The sequence below is a fragment of the Epithele typhae genome (assembly GCF_022376455.1).
Source record: "Epithele typhae strain CBS 203.58 chromosome Unknown BXZ73scaffold_35, whole genome shotgun sequence".
Taxonomy (NCBI): Eukaryota; Fungi; Basidiomycota; class Agaricomycetes; order Polyporales; family Epitheliaceae; genus Epithele; species Epithele typhae.
The window spans coordinates 111,825-132,534 of NW_025954226.1; the positions used below are offsets into that span (position 1 = coordinate 111,825).

General features: G+C 57.6%; 10 protein-coding genes across 10 annotated transcripts; 2 read left to right on the forward strand and 8 right to left on the reverse strand.

Moving 5' to 3' along the window:
- Positions 1–50: 50 nt before the first annotated feature.
- Positions 51–738, reverse strand: BXZ73DRAFT_78674 (uncharacterized protein; the record flags this gene model as incomplete). The annotated part of the gene is made up of 4 exons (XM_048022916.1): positions 51–96; positions 268–467; positions 524–580; positions 652–738. The coding sequence occupies 4 exons, from the start codon at positions 736–738 to the stop codon at positions 51–53; spliced, it is 390 nt and encodes a 129-aa protein (XP_047876334.1).
- A 1,686-nt stretch (positions 739–2,424) lies between these two features.
- Positions 2,425–3,939, reverse strand: BXZ73DRAFT_90887 (aryl-alcohol dehydrogenase [NADP+]; the record flags this gene model as incomplete). The annotated part of the gene is made up of 7 exons (XM_048025795.1): positions 2,425–2,520; positions 2,572–2,747; positions 2,804–2,911; positions 2,982–3,222; positions 3,282–3,359; positions 3,415–3,561; positions 3,622–3,939. The coding sequence occupies 7 exons, from the start codon at positions 3,937–3,939 to the stop codon at positions 2,425–2,427; spliced, it is 1,164 nt and encodes a 387-aa protein (XP_047876335.1).
- A 2,295-nt stretch (positions 3,940–6,234) lies between these two features.
- Positions 6,235–6,486, reverse strand: BXZ73DRAFT_19917 (uncharacterized protein; the record flags this gene model as incomplete). Its single annotated transcript, XM_048017589.1, has 1 exon — positions 6,235–6,486. A coding segment is annotated over one exon (252 nt), but the record flags the coding sequence as incomplete, so codon positions are not given.
- A 1,411-nt stretch (positions 6,487–7,897) lies between these two features.
- Positions 7,898–8,622, reverse strand: BXZ73DRAFT_49388 (NADP-dependent oxidoreductase domain-containing protein; the record flags this gene model as incomplete). The annotated part of the gene is made up of 3 exons (XM_048020244.1): positions 7,898–8,259; positions 8,318–8,425; positions 8,481–8,622. Coding segments are annotated over 3 exons (612 nt in total), but the record flags the coding sequence as incomplete, so codon positions are not given.
- Positions 8,623–9,001: 379 nt separating this feature from the next.
- BXZ73DRAFT_102835 (uncharacterized protein) lies at positions 9,002–10,529 on the reverse strand (the record flags this gene model as incomplete). Its single annotated transcript, XM_048015375.1, has 8 exons — positions 9,002–9,266; positions 9,329–9,390; positions 9,449–9,494; positions 9,542–9,557; positions 10,028–10,089; positions 10,271–10,349; positions 10,410–10,444; positions 10,501–10,529. The coding sequence occupies 8 exons, from the start codon at positions 10,527–10,529 to the stop codon at positions 9,002–9,004; spliced, it is 594 nt and encodes a 197-aa protein (XP_047876338.1).
- Positions 10,530–11,596: 1,067 nt separating this feature from the next.
- BXZ73DRAFT_102836 (uncharacterized protein) lies at positions 11,597–12,151 on the reverse strand (the record flags this gene model as incomplete). The annotated part of the gene is made up of 4 exons (XM_048015376.1): positions 11,597–11,695; positions 11,745–11,753; positions 11,804–11,940; positions 12,022–12,151. 4 exons carry the CDS (start codon positions 12,149–12,151, stop codon positions 11,597–11,599), a joined length of 375 nt encoding a protein of 124 aa, XP_047876339.1.
- Positions 12,152–12,763: 612 nt separating this feature from the next.
- Positions 12,764–13,339, forward strand: BXZ73DRAFT_90888 (HSP20-like chaperone; the record flags this gene model as incomplete). The annotated part of the gene is made up of 3 exons (XM_048025796.1): positions 12,764–12,903; positions 12,954–13,173; positions 13,241–13,339. The coding sequence occupies 3 exons, from the start codon at positions 12,764–12,766 to the stop codon at positions 13,337–13,339; spliced, it is 459 nt and encodes a 152-aa protein (XP_047876340.1).
- A 669-nt stretch (positions 13,340–14,008) lies between these two features.
- Positions 14,009–14,768, reverse strand: BXZ73DRAFT_90889 (class I glutamine amidotransferase-like protein; the record flags this gene model as incomplete). The annotated part of the gene is made up of 2 exons (XM_048025797.1): positions 14,009–14,688; positions 14,750–14,768. The coding sequence occupies 2 exons, from the start codon at positions 14,766–14,768 to the stop codon at positions 14,009–14,011; spliced, it is 699 nt and encodes a 232-aa protein (XP_047876341.1).
- Positions 14,769–16,534: 1,766 nt separating this feature from the next.
- On the reverse strand, positions 16,535–18,866 carry BXZ73DRAFT_102839 (uncharacterized protein; the record flags this gene model as incomplete). Its single annotated transcript, XM_048015377.1, has 10 exons — positions 16,535–16,728; positions 16,787–17,136; positions 17,200–17,333; positions 17,403–17,599; positions 17,654–17,836; positions 17,894–17,984; positions 18,033–18,338; positions 18,386–18,545; positions 18,598–18,640; positions 18,692–18,866. 10 exons carry the CDS (start codon positions 18,864–18,866, stop codon positions 16,535–16,537), a joined length of 1,833 nt encoding a protein of 610 aa, XP_047876342.1.
- A 309-nt stretch (positions 18,867–19,175) lies between these two features.
- On the forward strand, positions 19,176–19,641 carry BXZ73DRAFT_102840 (uncharacterized protein; the record flags this gene model as incomplete). Its single annotated transcript, XM_048015378.1, has 2 exons — positions 19,176–19,209; positions 19,241–19,641. 2 exons carry the CDS (start codon positions 19,176–19,178, stop codon positions 19,639–19,641), a joined length of 435 nt encoding a protein of 144 aa, XP_047876343.1.
- Positions 19,642–20,710: the final 1,069 nt, after the last annotated feature.

The following is a 20,710-nucleotide window of genomic DNA, read 5'->3' on the forward strand; positions in this document are numbered from 1 at the left end:
GGAAGATGCAAGTCTTTTATAGGCGCCCGCTGTGCGCACACAGCCCGCGCCTACCCATATGCCCCAGGAATTGGCACATGCCCATTGTTCCGACACCTAATAGGTATTGGTATATATATAGGTGTACTGAGGTATATGCAAGAGTGGAGTGCCGAGAGGGTGAGACGACGGACGAAGAGCAGCATGAAGACGTGCGCGGAGAGGGAAAACGACCTGGATGACCACCATTAGTCCCGAGCGACGAACACAACTTTGAACTGGACTCACCAGAGCGCCATGCCGACATTGCCGGCCTGCTTGATGCCGGCCTGAGCACTGCAGAGCGAACCGGGGAGTACGTTGCGTTCGCGGACCCAGGAGGCGTTCATAATGGTGCCGATCGCCTGTAGGATGTTGGCCACCAAGAGAGACACAAAGAAGGGGAGGATTCGTGTACTGGCAAACTTGGGACGCAACCATTTGAGTACCTATGTTACGCACGCGTCAGATGTGTGCTCTAACAATCGTTAGTTCTGGGACATACCCCGTAAAGCGCTGGAACTACCGCGACAATGGAAAGGATGCCGGCAATCACGAGGCTCTGCAGAAAGCATACGATTGAGTGTCCTGTCCTGCCAGTGACCAAAACCAACTTGGTGCGAAGAGACTTACGACTACACCTGCGACTTCGGCAGAACCATACTGAGCCGGGCCGGGGGCATACAATTCGGAGACATCATTGATAGAGTCGGCGGACATGCTGCAAATTGAACGAGCGGAAGGGGCTCAACGCTCTGCGCCAAAGCCGAAAGCAAAGGAAGATGCGGTGTAGAGAAACGGAAGACGAGGCAAGGCCTCGAAAGGCGCGAAGTGGGGAAACAAAGGGCTGCAGACACAAGCGCGACACGACGAACATATATGTGGCGAGATGCAGGGCCGTGATGATGGCGTAAATGAGGACGTATGAGAAGCGAAGGAAGATAGAGAGATTCAGGCACTCTCCTGGCCCGCAGCCAGATATCAACGTCGCCGTCACGTCCTCACTGTCACCCATGGATGTCACTCCTGCTCTCGGGCCACGCAACGCCGCCAATCGTGACGCGTGACGGCCCGTCCTGGACTCTTGCCGACGCTACTACCTCTCTCTCACTCGCTCTCGCTCCCATCGCTCCCCTTGCACCAACTTCTCAAAGATAACCCAACCCACCCAATCGTCTGCGCGGCCATTACGTGCATCCTTTGTCACGCCTCGTGGGTGGAAGCCTCTCACGCCGTCAACGGGCACACCTTCCCGCGCTCTCTTCCGATGCTCTCCAACACCTTCCCTAGCAACCCCCTGACCCCTTCTCGCTCAATCCGTCTTCTCGCTCTCCCGACTGCTCGAACTGAAGATAGTGCACGATAGTTGCTTCATTTCAACCTGCTACTTCTTCTGCTGGTACTGATGCCATACCTTAAGAAGACCGCACTTTGTTTTCGAAGATGAGCGTTTAGGCGCATCTAACAGCGGCGCAGACTTCGGTTCGCACCCGGCGTACGTGGGTGTCAGCCCGCAGGGTCAAATCCGCCATCACCTCCGCTAGAGTTCGGTTTGCTGGACGCCGATTGATATGTTCTCATGTCCGGTGAGTAAATGTCTTCAACCCCGCACACGCCCCTGTAGAACTGTGATAGTAATCTTGACCGAGGTCGATAGTATTACATGGGCGTCTGACTGTCTGTGCAAGTCGCCCAGGCTTCTCTCCGCGCATGTTTGGCGGTACGGAACCGCCGGCAGTCAGGAAAAGAACGAAAAGCTGATGTCATTTTCTGTTGTGCCACCTCTCCTCACCTTTTCCAGCGCTGATATATTTTCCCCTGTATATTTTGAACGTGTAGATATACACTTAGCAGTTCGCACCATTGCCCATATGCATCGTTCATTCTTCACGAACGCTCCCCCGGTATAGAATGACCATGCTTGTCCTTTCCCCACCGCGCGACAAGACAGTCCTACTCCGCAACAGCTTTGTCGTGCGGGAATTTGCTCACTCAGACATACATAACTGATTACCCCGAATCCTCAAAGTTCGCACGAACTTTTCATCGTCAGGCTCTTCCGCTTCTCCGACCCCGCGTGCACGTAAGGGCCCTGATCAGCATCACGCGAGAACCCCACAACTCGCGTTCACCGGGTACGCAGTCCTTCCAAGCCCAAGTTCATCGCGAGCTTCAGTGCCGCTCGCCTGAGGCATCCTACGACGAACTCGTCTTCTTATAGTCGCACTACCTCTTTCGAGCACATTTTTTATACAAGAGCGCAGACTACATGTATCCCGACCGATGACATCTAACTTCTGGCGAAGTTCGATAGACACCTTAAGCGAGAGTTTGAACATGGACCTCCAACCCGCGCGTCTTCACGATCGCGTTTCCTTTCGTACCTGAGTACTTCCTCCTTTTCTCTCAGTTCTCCGGAGTAGGACGAATAGCAGGCGCCAGCGGCCACGCCTTCACCTGCGCGGCCAGCAACCACGAGAACGTGTAAGCCTCTCCCGTGCCCTGTCGCGCTCGTCAGCCATCTACACGCGCGAAAAGGTGGTAGCTACGTACGAAGAGGTCCATCGGGAACCCAGGGCTCCACGGCGACGCGGACTCGATCTTGGCGATGTGGGCGTCCGAGAGCGCGATCTCGAGCGCGGCGATGTTCGCGAGCATGTGCTCGACCTTGCGTCCACCGACGATCGGGAACACGTAGCGGGTCTTCTGCATCACGTACGCGATCGCCACTGTGCGTCCTCCTCAGCGGTGGAGGACGCGTCGAAGAACACGCGCACAGACGTACCGGCCTGGATCGACTTCGCGCCGACCTCCTCCCCGACCTCCTCGAGGACCTTGCACATCGCGCGCTCTGCCTCCGTCCGCTCCCAGTCAAGCGTCCAGAGAGTGCGTCCTGATCGGCGTCCGTCAGCACGCGCAACGCCCTCGCTAGCCGCGCCGAGGACTGAGCGGTGAGCACGCACCGTTCTCGCCCGTCTGCCGGCGTTGCTCCTCCTGCGCGTCGCTCCGGATGCGCCCGGATGAGAGGACGTCCCACGGCGCGAGCGCCATTCCCTCCGCGCGGGCCATCGGGATGATGTCCCGCTCGAAGTCGCGCATGAGCACGTTCCACTTGCCTTGGTAGATCGCGAAGGGCGTCTTTCCGTGGTCACGCGCGTACTGGTTCGCGCGGGAGACTACCCAGGCAGGGGCGTCGGAGATGCCCTGTGCGACGGGGTCGGCACGAACTCGAACGTGGTGAAAGGGGAGGGGGGAAGGCGCACCAGGTATATGACCTTGCCCGTCATGACGACGCCGTGCAGGCCGTTCATGAGCTCTTCGATGCTGGTGGTGTAGTCCCACTGGAGGCGCGAAGTACGTCAGGAAGGAGAGAGGCATACGGTCGACGAGACGTACCCAGTGAACGTAGAGAATGTCGATGTACGAGGTGCGCAGCTTCTTGAGCGACGCCTCGAGCGAGACGTGCATGGACTTCATGCTGTTCCCTGTGTACATCGTGTGCTGCTTGATGTCCGTCCGGCCGCGCTTGAAGTCGGTGGTGAACTGCGAGTCCGGGCGTAAGCAATGCCCAAGAACGGCCACCAGAAGCTGGAGCAAACTCGCCTTAGTGGCGACGACGATCTGGTCGCGGATTCCACGCGACTCCATCCACTGTCCGATGAAGTCCTCAGAGCTCTCGTCTTGGTAGTTGTTCGCGGTGTCGATGAAGTTTCCGCCGGCCTCGTAGAACGCGTCCATGAGCTTGAAGCTCGAGTCCTTGTCCATCGAGCCGAAGCCCTTGTCCGCCCACTTGTCGCCGATGCTCATGCCACCGAGACAGATGGGAGAGACATGGACGCCAGCGAGAGACGAGAGGCGGCGGTGGTGGCCGAGCGGGGTGGGCGGCGGCGGAGCGGGACCCCAGAGCGTTGAAAAAGACATGGTGAAGAAGTACAGTGGACGTCGAAGGCCAGACGAAAGACTGCGGTGCTTATGGGTAAGCTCCAGCAGGCTTTTATATCTGCGAAATATTGAGTCGTTGACCCACTAGGGGAAGCGGTTTGAAAATGTGCTGTCAGCAGAGAAGCGCAGAGGTATTAAGGTGTGACACATGCGAGATACTCATTCCTACTAGGGTATCCCGGCCGGACCTTCACGTCCGCACTGCGCCATGCTGTTAGTTACTTGTCGTTCCCCCGACTAAATGCTGTGCACTTACTCTGCAACCTTGTCAGCCCAGGACATAGACGGTTAACTGCTAACACCCATAACCGTCGCAAGCTCACGAGTCCGATCGCACATTGGCAGGCTCCGATCGGGAATGGCGGTTGGAGAACGAAGTCGCGGCGTCTGACGCGCGCGTCACCGTTCGTCCGCAGGCCAGCTTTTCCATGAGAAAGGAGAAGCGACGAGTTCTCACACGCCGAGGGCTGGCATATCCTCCTCCGATGAGGGCGAGGTCTGTATGGCCCTCCGGCAAGTTTTTATGTTACTGTACATGTGCATCAAAGGTACTCTGTCAGAAATTGGATTGGAGGACGATAAACCCACCAGCTACCAGACACTACTTGGCCTGAACCGGATACCGCTGAGGGCCACGTTTGAACGTCAGCGGCCAATCGAGGTCCTCGCCGTCTTCCTAGAGCCGTCTGTGTGGTTTCTTGTAAGCGCGCGTGAGCCAAATACGTACGATGAGAGTCGCTGGGAAACCTACGTCAAATGGAGTTGCGTTCTCGGTTATATCGATGTGTCGTCAATGAGGGCGGCAATCTCCCCAACCACGTGCTCAACCTTGTGTCCGCCGACAATGAACGGCGTATTCTGCATCACGGACGAAATCGTAAATGTCATGTCCGAATTTCATTAACACACAAGTCTCATTTCGACTGCGCTCACCAGGGTGGATGGACTTTGCGCCGACCTCGTCAGCAACCTGCTGGAGCACCTTGTACACCGCACGCTCGTGTTGGTCCTGCTCCTCGTACGACGTGCGCGGTGTCCTGCGCGACTTTAGACATGAGCGCTTTTGAAACGACGTCGGCCAACAAGCTATGCGAGAACTTGCTCTTTTCCCTAGTCTGCCGGAGGCGCGCTTCTTCACCGCGAATCTTCCGGCGCCCGCAAGCATGTTCCATCGAGCGACGGTCATTCCATTCCCGCGCTCCATCGAGATGACATCGCATTCGCTGGTTCCGAGGCTCATTCGTAAGTGTCTTCAAAATCCTATTGGAGCTGTTGAGTCTTCGTCGCCAGGGTCTTCGATGGATTGAAATGAGTCGGAGATCGTCTGTGCTCCACAGTGACCACGAGCACTAACGGTGAACTCGCGGACATCAGGGACCGGCCCTGCGCAGCCTTCATAAGCAAAGCGAGTACCGTCGATGTGAGAGCACGGAGCTGGAACGCGAAGGTCGTGAACGTATCTGAGCACGAGGGATGAGGGAATCGCGCAGCCTCGATCTCTGCCCAAGGTGCCATTCGCGACTACGCTTGAAGCGCATCTTTAGATCCGCATATACCAAGCGAGTGTGTACAATCGTGAGAAAATGTTCAACAGTTGCAGTATCGAAGTGCTTACCACGGGTTCCTTGACAAGCCGTCGAGGAGGGCAAACTACATGTTCGCTGCTGAGCGATGACACCCGAGAAAAGTGTCGTCTTTCGTCGCTCGCATGGTAACAATCGGGGTGCTCGAATTGAAGGTGTCTGTAAACGTCGTGGTGACGGGAGAAGTGACCACAAGGATGCCGTCGGCCGCCTGTTGCTTCGCGGGAACGCTAGATGAAACGTCAGAGATGTCAAACAAGAAGATCACACAACATACGTGGAGGCCGAGGGGTAGAGGCCGTGGGGAGCATGAATCTGGGGGAGATACATATCAAGGAACTCTTCTTAGGAGAATATGTCCCCTTACAGAGTCCCGAGAAGGTAAAGACTGAATGTAGGATACCTCACATACCTCTCCGTCCATCCAAGACCACGGCGCATTCGCAGTGCAACTTACGGCTGCCTCAGTAGAGATGAATCTTCGAGCGCGCGCAGTTGGAAGTGGAAAAGGATAGTAGAATTTCTGGTGGGACTCAAGCAAACACACGTACACGGAAGTCGAAAGTGGATGGAGATGGTACCAATGAGGAGAAAACATACGCAGGACTTCAGCGATCCTCTCCACCGTCAACCTGGTGCCAGCCCTCCACCGGGCTCCTCCCTGCGCACCAGAGATGCGGGTTTCTGAGGTGCGAGCAAACGCATCCTTCCTCGAGAACGTCTTCCCGCACCCGCCCACCATCTCCTCCCGCGCTCCGTCGCCGCCCACACCTCCTCCAACGGCACCGGCGTCCGCGTGTGCTTCGGATCGTTCGCACGCAGCAGGGGGACACCGCGACACGTCCAAGTGTTTCCGGTTGCCCTGGGTGGCGACGTGCCGTTTGTAGTCCGGGGTGCGACGGGAGTGTTGGATGAACGGGCAGTGCGGGCATTTCCATGGGTTCTTCGACGTCTCTGCAGGCTCCGAGGAGGCGGAAGACCGTGTGGCTGGGCGGTTGCGGCGCCGGATGAGAGTAGTGGACGAAGTGGCGGGGGATGCGGACTCCTCGCGGTAGGCACGAGGCGGCGGGACGACGTGGGTAGCCGTGGGCGACGGCGACGACTCGGAAGATGACGATGAACAGTCGTAGCCCGTCGAACCTTGACTGATTGCGGGGGATGAGACAAAAGAGGAGACGCCGTCGTACGGAGAGCTGGGAGATGCGAGGTTGAAGAAGGATGGGTCGTACAGCGTACCATACGAGTCCGACCAGTCGCCCACAGCCAAATCGCCCGAGTAGCTTGGATACGAAAGGGCTTCAGAGTAGACACTCTTCCGAGGTGCGTCGTCGGCGCCGTGTATGGGTTGCGTTGGGTCTTGAACGAGGGCCGGGGGGATGTAGAGCAGAGGCTGGTCGCTGCCTAGCGCGCGGTCCAACGCCGAGTACGATGATCGGAACCGATCTTCCACAGGCGTACAAATTGTAGAGGCATATTTGGTGTAGGTGGACGACGGGCGACGGGGGATGGGGAAGGGGCAGGAGTCTGCGGGGGGAGCGGTGGTGGTCGAGAGCAACGACGGATAAGCCGCAAGACTAACGATCGGTGTTAATCGCTTATGTAACACTAACAACTCGACTAGTTACTCACTAGTGGGGCTGCAGATCGACCGCGGATGACTCGTCGATGTCGCGGGAAGGCTTAAAGGTATCACCGTGGACGCTGCACTCGTATTCCGTGCTCAGAATGTCCGGAGAGTGGCAGGGGAGGTTGGTGTATGCGTCAAAGAGGTGCTGGGTGAGATCCATGGCGATTTGGGCGGGAAAAACGCTGGGGACGTCGGATTTTCGCGGGGGAAGCGGTAGGACGAGAGAGAGATGGGTGGGTGGCACATCCTGGTGCACGGCGGAGACTCATGGCGGCGACGGGAAGGGTCTGGAGGACGGGTCGAGAGGGGAGGGGTCGAGAGGTGAATGAGAGCAAGATGATCTGCCCACGGCGGTTGGATCTGAGCCGACGGCGTGAAGGGTGGCGGTGCCTGCGCGTGGTCTCTGCACGTGCGCGCCACGTGCGCGCCACGTGCGCGCCACGCGACCCGCCCCGTCGAGTTTTTTTGCCTTCGCCGCTCTCCGTGCCGCTTCACTACTTCCTTACTGCTAATGCAATGCACAGCTGTTTCTATATCATCATTGCGGACGGTTTAAAAGCCCCATGTTTTGATCGATTGCAACGAATCAACAACGCTAGGTTCCTCACCGACCCCGACAGCATCGGCGACGTGTCACGCCTCCAATTGAACCAGGACTCAGGGTACGCTTCCTATGAAATTTACTGACCGTAAATGTTCGGATTTAGACCTCCCGGCGGCATAATCTTTAGTCAATAAAGCAATGGGCGACGCGGCTTTTGTCCAGTCTCCACTGGGTACGCTCCACTGCCTTCAACGTGCTTCTTGCATTGATCACGAGCCACATAGACGGGGCCCTGGGGCCGCAACCCCGCGCAACTCTTTTGTGTATCCGTTCTTCTGAGAAAGCTACTAAAGGGTTACAGCTGCATACGAAGAGGTCCATCGGGAACCCAGGGTTCCAAGACGAGGCGGACTCGATCCTGGCGATGTGGGCGTCCGAGAGGGCAATCTCGAGCGCGGCGATGTTCGCGAGCATGTGCTCGACCTTGCGCCCGCCGACGATCGGGAACACGTACTGCGTCTTCTGCATCACGTACGCGATTGCCACTGCGCCCATTATTCAGCTGTGGAGAACGCGTCGAAGAAAGTTCGCGCTGGGACATACCGGCCTGGATCGACTTCGCGCCGACCTCCTCCCCGACCTCCTCGAGGACCTTGCGTATCGCGCGCTCCGCCTCCGTCCGCTCCCAGTCCGACGACCAGACAGTGCGTCCTGGTGGGCGTCCGTCAGCACGCGCGACGCCCTCGCTGAAGGACTGAGCACCCACCGTTCTCGCCCGTCTGCCGGCGTTTCTCCTCCTCCGCGTCCGTCCGGATGCGCCCGGATGAGAGGACGTCCCACGGCGCAAGCGCCATGCCCTCCGCGCGGGCCATCGGGATGATGTCCCGCTCGAAGTCGCGCTCCATTTGCCCTCGAGGGCGCGCGCGCACTGGCCCAGGCCGGGGTGTCCGAGACTCCCCGACGGCAATCCACGTGGGCCTGACAGCTCGCTCGCGGAGCAGATAAAGCAAATCGCACGAGGCTCGTCACCTCCTGGATGCTCTTTCTATCCGGTAAACGGTAGTAAAACTGAAATAGATACGAGATTGGGAGAAGAAAACACACCGCCGCCTTTTTGAGCATAAATATACGGGATCTACCGTTCAAGCCACGGCACGGATCACATCCTCCACGCGTTGTACCCACTCCTCAGATGATATGCCGAAATTCGACGACGCGGGGCGATGAACGTCTTTGGGTCCATTGTCTGGCACTGCGACCTGATTATTAGAAGAGAAACGGTGTTCATCAGGCGTGATACACGAAATGAACGCGATAACCGATTACCTGGCGCTGGTGGCTTATCGTGGGCATTGCTTCTTCCCGTCGCGCGTTGGAGGGGGAGCGTATATTGGCCTCATAGAAGCCAGACGTCATTTCTTGGAAGGAAGGGACTCCCGTTGTGATGACGCCGGAAAAGGCGTGTGATTGTATGATCCCGTGCTCATTTTCCTTGCGATCCTGCAAGTTGCCGAGCTGCAATAGGAAGCGCGAGATGAGAACCGTCGTAATACTGAACGAATTTCAAGGTGAGCTTCGTGCAGCTTCCGCACAACAGACGCAGTCGCGACGAACCAGTCTCTTGTAGAAGCGACGATACCAGCGCGCTCGGACCGAGGAGTACTCGTGTTGTGATCCTTCGTTGGGCGCGTAGAGTGAGCAAGAGCATCTGTTGTGATCAAAGCTTCGGCTTACCATGATATCAAGTACGGAGGCTGTGATAGTGAGGACTATCGGCACGCTGTGTTTGCGTTAGATATTACTACTTTCGAAGCGCAAACGGCTCACAAGAAGCACATCAGGCCTATGATGAGATTAGAATCCATCTCGCAGTCTGTCTAGAATTCCGTACAAAAACTCGCCATTGAAGAGAACTACTCCAGTAATGGAGTTGCGCGAAGGTCTGACGGATGTCGCGCATAGACCCGGACCGAGCGTAGCTTTGAGTGTGAATATCAAGGGCAACAGCTCTCCGACGAGGAAAGTAGCCCTTGAGAGCCATATGGCGAGAGGCGATACAGTTTGATCGGCGCTGATAGCCCAGTTGTACTACAGGGGTCCGTGATCAGTTATGGTTCGAATATGGTAAATGTAGTCGGGTTTCTGTACGCACTATATTCGGAGTGATTACGGAGCACGAAAGAAGGAAGGCTAGCAATGCAAGGGGAAGGTTGCGATCGGAGAGCGCAAAAACTCGCCACCCCGAAAATGCTATTCAGAAGCGAAGCAGCTTAAGCTATGGTTCGCCATCAGTCGAAGCGGGGAGAGACGCACTTGCCCATGCGACGTAAGGTATCATGATGCTGATTTCAGTAGCGTTGACCAGAGCCCAGTCACTAGCAGCGCTGGGTGAGATTCATAATGCAATCGTGACGGGCATTCGTACCGCTAGGTCAAATCGTCAGGAAAGGATGTCTACCGTTGAAGCTAATAGCAAAACGGCTCACCCCGATATTTATGTACGTGATACTTTGCAACACGAAACCGAGTAGGGTCGAATAACGTCCGAAAACGTACAGCATACTGAGTGGTCGTTTGCTCCAAATCAGGTTCCACTCATAGTCGAAGCACAAAATAGCATCGTAAACAAGTAGAGCTAAGTGGGAAGAGTGATATTAGTCATGGACATCCTCGTAGGCGAGCGATTCGTACATACCAGTCGCAGCAAGCCCTGACCGCCCCAATAGGATGCTGTAAGGACGTACATTATGACCATCCACCCTCACGACTGAAATCCGTGTACTCACGTATCGTCGATAATTTGGGGAGTGGTCATGTCTGTAACGATGAAAGGGGTCGAGGAGGGAAGGTTAGCCACTGGTTCCTCTCACAAGAGAGCTATGTAGCGCCGGAGAATGATTAGCCACAGCCTCGCCAACTTCGAGGCTCCGCAAGCATCGCCGGAGCATTGGGAAAAGTGTTCTCCGTGTGGTGCGCCGGCGGGCCACCGCGTGAGCACCACGCGGGTGCCACGAGGTTTCGTCCACAACTGAGGATGATAGTCTGTTGGTGTCGAAGGAGTAGAGTTTCCGGCGCGTGCCTGGCCCGAGTACCATGTGCTCAGCGCCTGGAACACATTGTCGAGAGGTTCATCTCTGCTAAACGTCAGAAAATGGCCTCAACACGCAGTCGCAAGTACCGCGATGTCGAGTGTCCGCGGATCTGCATATGAAAGCAGTATAATCTATCAATCATGCCACTGTGGAGCCTGACCTCGACGTACCAAAACCTTTCGTGATACTTGAATGACCTTCCATGCCGGCGGTCAAATTTCCGGCTGAGGGGCTGAGACCAATCACCGCCGCGGCACTGCCCGGGTCTTCCCAACGCCCGCTCCGGAAATAAGACGCCATGAGAAGTCTCAGCGCCGTTCTGTGGTGGCCATATGCTCCCACCTCCAACATTGAATCACCGCCTTCAACTGCGTCGTGATCGGCGACTGGCTGCAGGAGCGTCGCAGCGACGTGAACTGTCAACAACCTTGATCAAGTCGGAACCGGTGCCAGCGAAGATGGACGCAAAGAGCTTGGGTAGACCGTATGGCGCAGATCGACGGTCAGAGGAACAGGCTTGTCTTTTGTCACGCTCGGCTACGAGGGAATGTCAAGGTTGGAGACAAGGAGACAAGGAGATGAGCGCCGGAAGGGCTCAAGCGCTAACAGCAAGTCTGGTGTTCGACTCCCGCACGGCACCAATTTCCAGGGCGCCATGGGTCACGACTGGACGTGTGCGTTCGTCATATGCTGTTGGTTTTCGGCTCATGGATTGAAAGGCTATGCTACAGGTACATATAACGCGCAAGTGTACAATTCGGAGAGAATAAACGCGGCCAGAAGAACGACCTCAGTCGATCTTGACCTTCTGCGGCGCCTGCTCGGGCGTGGTGCGCGGGAAGGTGACGGTCAACACACCGTCGGTCATCGACGCCTTGATCTCCTCAGGCTGCAAAATCGCGCGTCAGTTCCATTCTGGGTCGCGCGGGAGCACATACCTTGATTCCCTGAGGCAGCGGATCGAGCGCGAGAACTTGCCGAAGCGGCGCTCGCGCACCGCGTAGCCCTTCTCGTCGCGCTCGGCCGAGATTGTGGACTCGCCCGAGACGCTGAGCATGTTGTCGCGCACGTCGAGGCTCACGGCCTCCTTCGTGAGACCCGGGAGCTCGAAGTGGCAGTGACGAGATTGTTCTCCTTGTCCTCATGGAGGTCCATCCTGTAGTGCGTCGTAAGCCTTCGTGTTGGGAAAGCGCGAGAGGCGCAGAGGCAACTTACTTCGGACGCATGACTCGGACGGCAGACTCGCCCCGGCGGGAAACAGGGCCTGCGCGGGCGTTGAAGGCGTCATCGAAGAGGCGGTCGAAGTCGGTGAGGGAGTAGAAGGGAGTGCGAAGGTGAGAGGCATGGTGATTGAGACGGAGATTGGGGTGGGTGTCAAGTGGATGTCGATGTGTTTTGTGAGGCCGGAGTGCCATGCGGCGGGGGTACTTGTACCTGCGCATCCGTATGACGCGTATGGCGGACTGTTCGCGAACAGACGGGTGCGCTCGACGTGGTCGAGAACAAGAAGTGAGGCGCGCGTTCGCGAAATGTCGAGACACAGATCTATGGCGTGGGCGTTGGGTGCCAAATGCGGATGCGAGGCAAATATGCACAAGCATCAGTCATGACAGCCCAGCCCGGCCAGCGCGCGCCTAGCAAAGCTTTCTCCCTCGACCACAGGACTTCCGCATCCCATGCACGCAGGTTCGAGACGCCGTCGGCGTTTCCAGACATTTCGCTCCGTTCAAATGACGGTATGACCTAGAACATACGAGGCAGGCTGAACGCACACATACGTGATCACCTGCGTCTCTCATGACCTCAGTTGGCCGTTCGAGACTTTTCAACGTCTCGAACTTTCTGCATAGACGAAGCGCATATAAGGACCCTTCGTGCTCTTCGATCCCTCAACAGTTCACTTCTCGACACCACAACAACCCCACAACATCTATACTGCTCACCACCTCCCCTCACTATGTCGCTCTTCAACCTCTTCAACGACTCTTTCTTCTCCGACTTTGACCGCATGTTCGACGAGGCTTTCGCCCGTCGCACTGCGTCACCCCCGGCAATAAAGAGCTCGCAGGCCGTGGCGCCTTCAGTTCTCCGGCCCAGGTAAGCCCCCCTCCTCTCCGCGCCACTATTCACAGTTGACGCGAATCCAGGATCGACGTCCACGAGGACAAGGAGAAGAACCTCGTCACCGCGACGTTCGAGCTCCCGGGGATCAACAAGCAGGACGTCAGCATCGACGTCCACGACAGCTTCCTCACCGTCTCGGGCGAGACCAAGACGGAGACGAACCGGGACGAGGGCGGGGTCGTCCTCCGCGAGCGCCGCTACGGCAAGTTCTCGCGCTCGGTGCCCGTGCCCGAGGGCGTCAAGGTGAGTTGCTTACCGCTTGGCGTGCATCTCTCGACCGTCGAGCCGATCGCTGACGAGGTGCGCAAAGCCCGAGGACATCAAGGCGGCGATGGAGAACGGCGTCCTGACCGTCACCTATCCGAGGCAGTCCGCCCAAAGGGCTCCCAAGAGAATCACCATCGCTTAAGGCGTCGTCCTCCGCAGTCGTTTTTTCAGTCTCTATGTAGATGTAGCACCTTCATTCCGCCGTTGTACCATTGTGCGTTGTAAGCTCGATCACAAGGCGAATAGCAGTCGCTTTCCAAAGCGTTACCTTGGAGCTCTGGAAACTGAGGAACAACGCGACGGGCCCGGCTGGATGCCGGGTCGGGCTCCCACCGTCACATGGTACAGTCACATCCACCCGGAGGACGAGCCGCTAAGGCACTGGCTGGAGCGGATCGAAGGCGGCTCGGGGCGTTGGGCGGTGAAGCAGTTGCGGATGAATGATGGATACGAACGAGTCGGATCGGAGTGGGTTGGAAGAGAACACGAAAGACCTCGAGAGCGCAGAGGAGGACGTTAGGGAAGAGGGTGAGTCCGAGGTGAGCGAGGGTATGTAGTAGACTTTGATCCACGTGAGGCGTGGACTGTAGTAACTATGCCATTGACATTATGAAGGCGAAAGACCGTAATGCCTACTGGACGTACGAAACGGCGACAAATTCCATGCTCAAGCATTCTCCAAGTGCATCAGTATGATGACCAGATGGGCTGAGTGGCAGGACGCCGCGAATTAGAACCTACGCAGCAACATAAGCACTTGCAATTCAGCTACATTTACCCCGTCCACGCTCGAACTACCATCCCCCACCGTCTACCACACGTACGCAAACACATCGAAGTTCGGGTCGTTCCGCCACTCGTACTCCACCACGTTCGCAATCTCCCGCGCCAGCCCCTCGTCCCACACATGCGCAACCCACCCCAGCGCCATGTCCAGCCCCGCGCTCACCCCGCCCGACGTCACCACCTTCCCGTCGATCACCCACCGCGGCTTCTTGTCCCACCGCACGCCCGGGTGCATCGTCGTGTTGTGCGCCCACAGCACCTTGTCGCACGTCGCGCGCCGCCCCTCGAGCACTCCCGCCTGCGCGAGCAGTTCCGCGCCGTTGCACACGCTGATCATGTACTTGAGCTTCGGGTACGTCGCGCGCAGGTACTCGACCGTGGGCCCGAGCGCGTGCGAGAACGCGCCCCAGCCGCCCGGGACGAGGAGGACGTCGACGTCGTCGGGCGGGGCGGCGAGCGTGTGCGTGGGGACGACGGTCGCGCCCGCGTTGGGGTTCTTCACGTTGTTGAGGAAGGCGGGCTTGGTGATGGGGAGGTCATCGGGGACGAGGGTGCTGACGGGGTCGAGCGCGGGGGAGGTGGAGGAGGAGATCCAGTAGAGAGACATGGGCTTGTGGGAGGAGAGGGTCTGGATGATCTCGACGGGACCGAAGACGTCGAGGGGCTCGAAACCGGGAAAGATGAGGACGGCGAACTTGGTCGGGGCTGCGTCCAGGGTGAGCACGGGGTTAGCAACTTTGGTGAAGGGCGAGGGGCGGAAACGAACCTGCAGTCTCCATGGCCATTGTAAGTGCGGTGGTGCTGTTCGAAATCTCTGAACGAGGGGGGTTGATGCCTTCTTCGCTGCGTCTGGGGCCTATTATATACTGCGAGGACCGTCGATTGGACGCCAATGAACGACGCCCCGATTTTTCACGGCGAACTGTCCACGACACAGCTCGGCTTGGAGGTTGTTGCTCCATCAGCGTGCGTCCCGCCGAAATGCTTTGTACTTCTACGATGAATCAGCAGAGTCCAGCGTGCAAACCGCAAACCGCTAGCAACGCACTTCGGTGTCCTCATAAAGCGTCTCCCTCAAGCGTTAATGCCGAACGACTCGTGTGAACATGAGCTTAGTGAGCAGACCATAAGAAATAGCATTACCGCGGGGACGCGTACATATGGCCGTGTGCATGGACTGCCGGAAGGTCCTTCCCGGTCGAAATGCCCCATAGCCTGTGCATGGGATGCCGGACAAATATCGACACCACGATGGCTCTGGCGGTTAATATACGACAGCATGAACATGTCGGTTATGCCTCTACGAAAGGTCGTCTCACTTGGAGTTCATCGTTCATCAGTGAGTGGCAACGTTGCTACGCTGGAGCAAGGACGCACTGTGATTATTGGCGGATTCCCTCCGAGGTCCTCCTCCTACTTCGGTGTCAACCCAAAGCACGTTCTCCCCGCATGCGATGTGCCGATCACCTTTCCGATCAATGCACAAAGCAGGCATGCGTGCGTGCCAGAACGGTGTCGCCGACGCGCCGACTTCGGAGAGAGTACGTGGGTGAAGCCGTGGTTGCAGTCAAGGACAGCTCTGTCTCAAGCAGACATTGGCTGCAAGAGGTATCGGACACGGAGAGTGGAGGAAGGACAGCGTATTCGTTGCGTTTCCGGGAACCAATAGGAGAGGCACGTAGAGGAGGAAGGGAGCAAATATGCGTGCAAAGAAACGAAGAACATACAACAGATCCATATAAGCTTTGCCCAACGCTCAGCCATCGAACTGGTGCCAATCTTCCGCAGGCTGTATCCCTGCGCACAAGAGATATGGGTTCCAGAGGTGCCGCGCAAAGGCACGAGCACATCTTCCCGCACCTGCCCACCATATTCTGCCCCAGCTTCATCGCCGCCCTCATCCTTGGCTGCGTACTAATGGGAGGACATTCCATCGTGCAGAGAACCGCGGGATGTATGAGAGAGCGCACCATGCAATAGGCCATCTGCAGAGACAGGATTTCCGCTAGGCTCGGCAGCGAGAGAGCTGTTGAGTGAAAAGTACTGGTCTGCATGGATCATCTCCATTATGCCCGGGGTCTTCGCGAAGGGTCAACCGCCTCGCGCGCGGTTCAACGATAATCGCTACGCCAGGATTGGGGCATGGACTATAGAAAGTGCGGGTGGGCAGTGGGAGACGAGGAAGTAGTAGGAGAAGGCTGCCAGTAGCGAGTCAATCGCTTACGTGAAACTAATTGGCCACGTGCACTCGATGCGCGCGCCCTCGCTCGAGTCGCCACACCCTCGCCCCTCGTACCCTCCCGCCTTCTTCTCCCATCGTCATCGCGGGGGGCGTCGTTTCCGTAGAGCTTGCGCGCGCGCTCGTCTTCCTCATCCTCATCCACGCGAGGTCCAGCTCACGTGGCGCGCTTGAGACTCGGAGCCAGCAGCGTTCGGTGTTCGACCTTGGACAGCTTTATTGATACCAAAGGAATCACTGAATTCCATACCACAATCTCGCAGCGGGAAGACTCAGCCAAGCCCAGTGGAACCATGTGAGCCGCATTCCGACTCATTTCTTCTCCACCATCTCCTTCTCTCGCGCCCGAATATCTTCCTCTCGCACGCCCATCGTGACCTCCTTGTCCTCGATCGCGTTGTGCCGCGTCCCAAGGTAGAAGTCCTCCGTCAGCAATCCCGCAACGAGCGGCGGGACCGCCGTCACGAGCGCCGCGACGAACAGCGGCCGCATCGCCCCATTGTACGCTGCGCGGCCCCCCCGTGAGCGCACGACGCCCGAGCCTGACGACGCCGCGGGACGCACCTTCGACGATCTGCGCGTGCTCCGGCACCCTGCGCGCGACGACGATGCTCCCGAAGATCCGCGCACGCTCCTCCGGGCCGTACACGTCCCCGAGGAGCCGCGCGAGGCGGCGCGGGACCTCGGCGTTCCACACCGCGGCGGCGACCGCGGAGCCGACGGCGCCGCCGACGCTCGCGCCGAGCCCAAGGAGGGCGGTGGCGAGCGCCATGTCCTGGTGCGGGACCGAGGCCTGCACTGCGACGCGGGAGCCGACGATCTGGAAGGAGGCGCCGACGGTGATGATGACGATGCTGAGGACGAGCACGATGGTGGACGGGTTTGAGAGCGCGTAGAGCTGGATGCCTTGACCGCTGCGGATGAGGGTGGAGAGTGAGCGAGAGGTGCAGAAAAGGAGAGGGGAGGTGAGAGCGTACATGATGCGGACGCAGAGACCGAATACTTGAAGGTACTTGTAGCGGTGGGTGTAGCGCATGAGGAAGCCTGCTAGGATGCAGACGAAGGCGCCAGTGACGGTCTGGATGTATGTCCAGTATGTGTACTTTGAGAGCTGTCATGGCTCGTCAGCGTGCATGTAAAAATCTGGAATTCGAGTACTCGCCGACCAGTCATTCTTGACCACATAGACCCACGAGTTGAGGTACGTCGAAAACAAATGGCTGGAAAGGAAATAGACGGCTTCCATAAACGCGCAGCAGATCATCGTGCGGTTCCAGATGCGGCGAGGCATGATCGGGTGCGATGTGAACTTCCACTCCCAGACCACTGTCGCAATCAGAAGGACGCCTGCGACGACAAACATTGCAACGAGAGACGCTACTTCATGATCAGCGACGCGAAGATGAAGAAAGTGCAGCGCGAGACACTCACGATTACGGAAGCCGTTCTTCGCAGTGGTCGACAGAGTGAGGGGGATGAGGAGCATCGCGCACGAGAAACCGATCAGGAGAATTCCGAGGGCATCCATGGCGTTCCAGCTCGCGATGACCTTCCGAGCTATTGACAGGTGTGCACCGTTGTTGACAGCTTTGTGCTTTGAGGTGAGCGATAGCACTGTCCAACAGAATGCGTGAGCTTGTGTCGCCCAGAATGCAGCCAAAGTGAACACACCTCCCAGCTTCTTCGCCTTCCGCTCGCTCCAGAAGAGAAGCGTCAACGCGGGACTGAGGGTCACAGGAACCAAAATCGCGAACATCCCGAACTAGAAACATGAGAATCATAGAGAAGATGGAGGCGTTATGAAACTCACACCCCAGCGCCAGCCGTTTGCTGAATCAGCAGCGATCCCGGTGGTGATGGACGTCGAGACAAACGTATTGATGAGTATAGGAGTTGCGATGAGGAGCTCGTAAATGACGCTGCGCCATTGCAACGAGGTTATATCGGCGACAATAATGCCGGTGAGGAACCTCAGCCCTTGGCTGCCGAGGGCGTAGATAATCTCTCCTCCTGCGACGGCGTCGACCGTCTTGGAGGCCGCGATGATGATATATCCCAGAGTGAAGAGAACTACGGATATGGAGAGCGCCACAGGACGCCCGGCGAGATCTGCAAGCTACGCTTGGTTAGAAAAATGCAAGACCGGGAGACATTCATGCACACCTTAGCCAGAAACGGCGTCGAGAGGCCGCTCACTAGAGAGCTTGCGACCGAGATGGTGCCGAGGATGGTATGCTGGGAGAACGAAGACGTGGCGTACTGTATGTACGTCCTGGTCGTCCCACTTGCGAGGGAGATCACGTACTGCATCATAAAGAGGGACCTGCAGGAGTCACCGTGAGTCTGCCAGGAAACAGCGGGGATATTGTACTGACGCCCAAAAAAGCCACAGTCTCCATCCTTTGCCAAAGACAAGGGCTGGAGACCAAGTGAGCGGATGTCGTAATGTTGGAGAAGCAAAGAACATACTAAACGCCTCCACCTTAGTCACACCATCGTCCTTCGCTACCTCCACTGATACTCGCCCCAGTTCAACCCGTGATTCGGATTTCGCACTGATTTTCTCCGGGTCTTGAATGACGCTCTCTGTACCGTGATCCGCCGATGAGGGGTTGAGCGATGCAACGTTTGCCGAGTCGGCCATAGTGCGAGGTATCCTGCGAAGAGTAGGAGCTGAAGTGAACACGGCACAGGCAGACGAAGTGCATCGTGGGCGCAGGAGACATTTATACACGGATGAAAGAAACCCTGAGCCTCTGCAGCAGGGCACTCCGACCTGATCTCGGGCGGTGGGCCGGGTATCGCTGTTGCACTGTGCGCGCTGCGGTGACCGGCAAACGCGGATTGAGACTCTATTTGCCTGGAGCAAACAGAGACGAAAACGTTTTTGTCCGCGCCTCCTTGATCCGAGCGCCAAGTGATGTGGTGCTACTTCGATGGAACGCGGCACCAGATGGCGCTCTCGGCGGCTCGTCGGGACTGGGGAAGTGAGACAAAAGTTTTTTCATCCCTGGCCAGTGCGACTGCTGCCGCGCTCGTCTCGCTTGTCCCGCACTGCGCCCGTCACATATGCCGCGGAACCGGAAGACGATCAACAGCTCTCTCTCTCGAACTCCTGGCGGGTCATCTCGCACGGCGCGTTCACGGACTCGCGCATCGGCATTGTCCTCCTCGTCGCCGCGCTCGAGCTCGTCCGCGGAACGCGACGTGAGTACGACGTGCTCCTGCAGCGCACGAACGCGGCGCAGCACCCCGTCCGCGCGCTGCAACACATGATCCAGCTCGCGGGCGCGTACTTCGTCATGCTCCTCGCGATTTTGTCGCTCGACGATGCGTGCCTCTCCAGTGAGGGCGCGGAGCCGGGTCGGCCCATGTCCATTGTGCCGCAGGATACACCACAGACGCGCCATAGCTGCTGATTCTGTTGAAAAGGTCTATGATTCGAGCATACGTACTGATACATGAAAGTGTTATCGAGCAACATCTACGTTGAGTGCTCAGCAACGCGATGAGGGATCACCAAAAGGAAACTGTCGTACACGGGAGCCACGGATGATGTGGAGACCTCGGGATGGCGCCAAGCAAAGTCATCACATGGTCGCGACGATAGCTCGGTGTGCCAAGATTTTGACGTTCCGTCGCCATCTTCGAGCCGTACACATCGGAGACAGGATACGCGACAATCGCCTCCCGTCCGAGGTCTGTAACTAGAATAAAAATGAGAAAGACCTTGCGACCGCGTAGGTGCAGATCGTGAGCGCGGAGTGAGCAGACGGCCACACGTTAGGCACTGTATAATCAGGCCAATGGGTGGCCGCCTCGTGCTACAACCAACGTCTGCAGGTCTGAGGCCGGGCACGCATCATCGGTCCAGCGCGGGGGGCCGCATCCGAGCTCGTTGACTCACCAATGTACGGTTCCCGAGTATGGATGTCCATGGGAAGCGTTCACCGAGTGAAAACGACTGGGGCGTCGGGAGACTCCACACCCGGGCGTATTTGATAATCAGGAAATATGGCGAGGGTGTGCAGAAGACCCGTCGGCAGGAATGTCGGGGGCATCGTGGAAGCCGATGGCAACGGGTTGCTTGGTGATGCTGACGAAGAGTCATCCAGTAAGCATAGGGAACCACTGAAAGGACCTGAAGTCATAGTGCTGGTCGGCGAGAGCGACGGTGGAAGTCGAACGTGCACGTTGCAACCTGTGGGGAGCATGAAAAAGAGGGCAAAACGTTGCAAGGCCAATACGCACTACTGGGAGCCCGGAGCATGTGTGGCGAGTGGGAGGAATGATCTTGAAGAACCAATACGACGCTATTGTGGGCTGGGGAGAGCCTCTTCCCATCCATAGCTCACTATGAGCGACTGACATACCTATGAACACTGTGCTTGTCCCCGAGCGCGAGCGGTGCCTGTTGTCCTAAACTGCGACAAGGACGGTCGAGCTTCATGAGAAGACCTCACACTCGACACCTTTGCACGCAGGAAG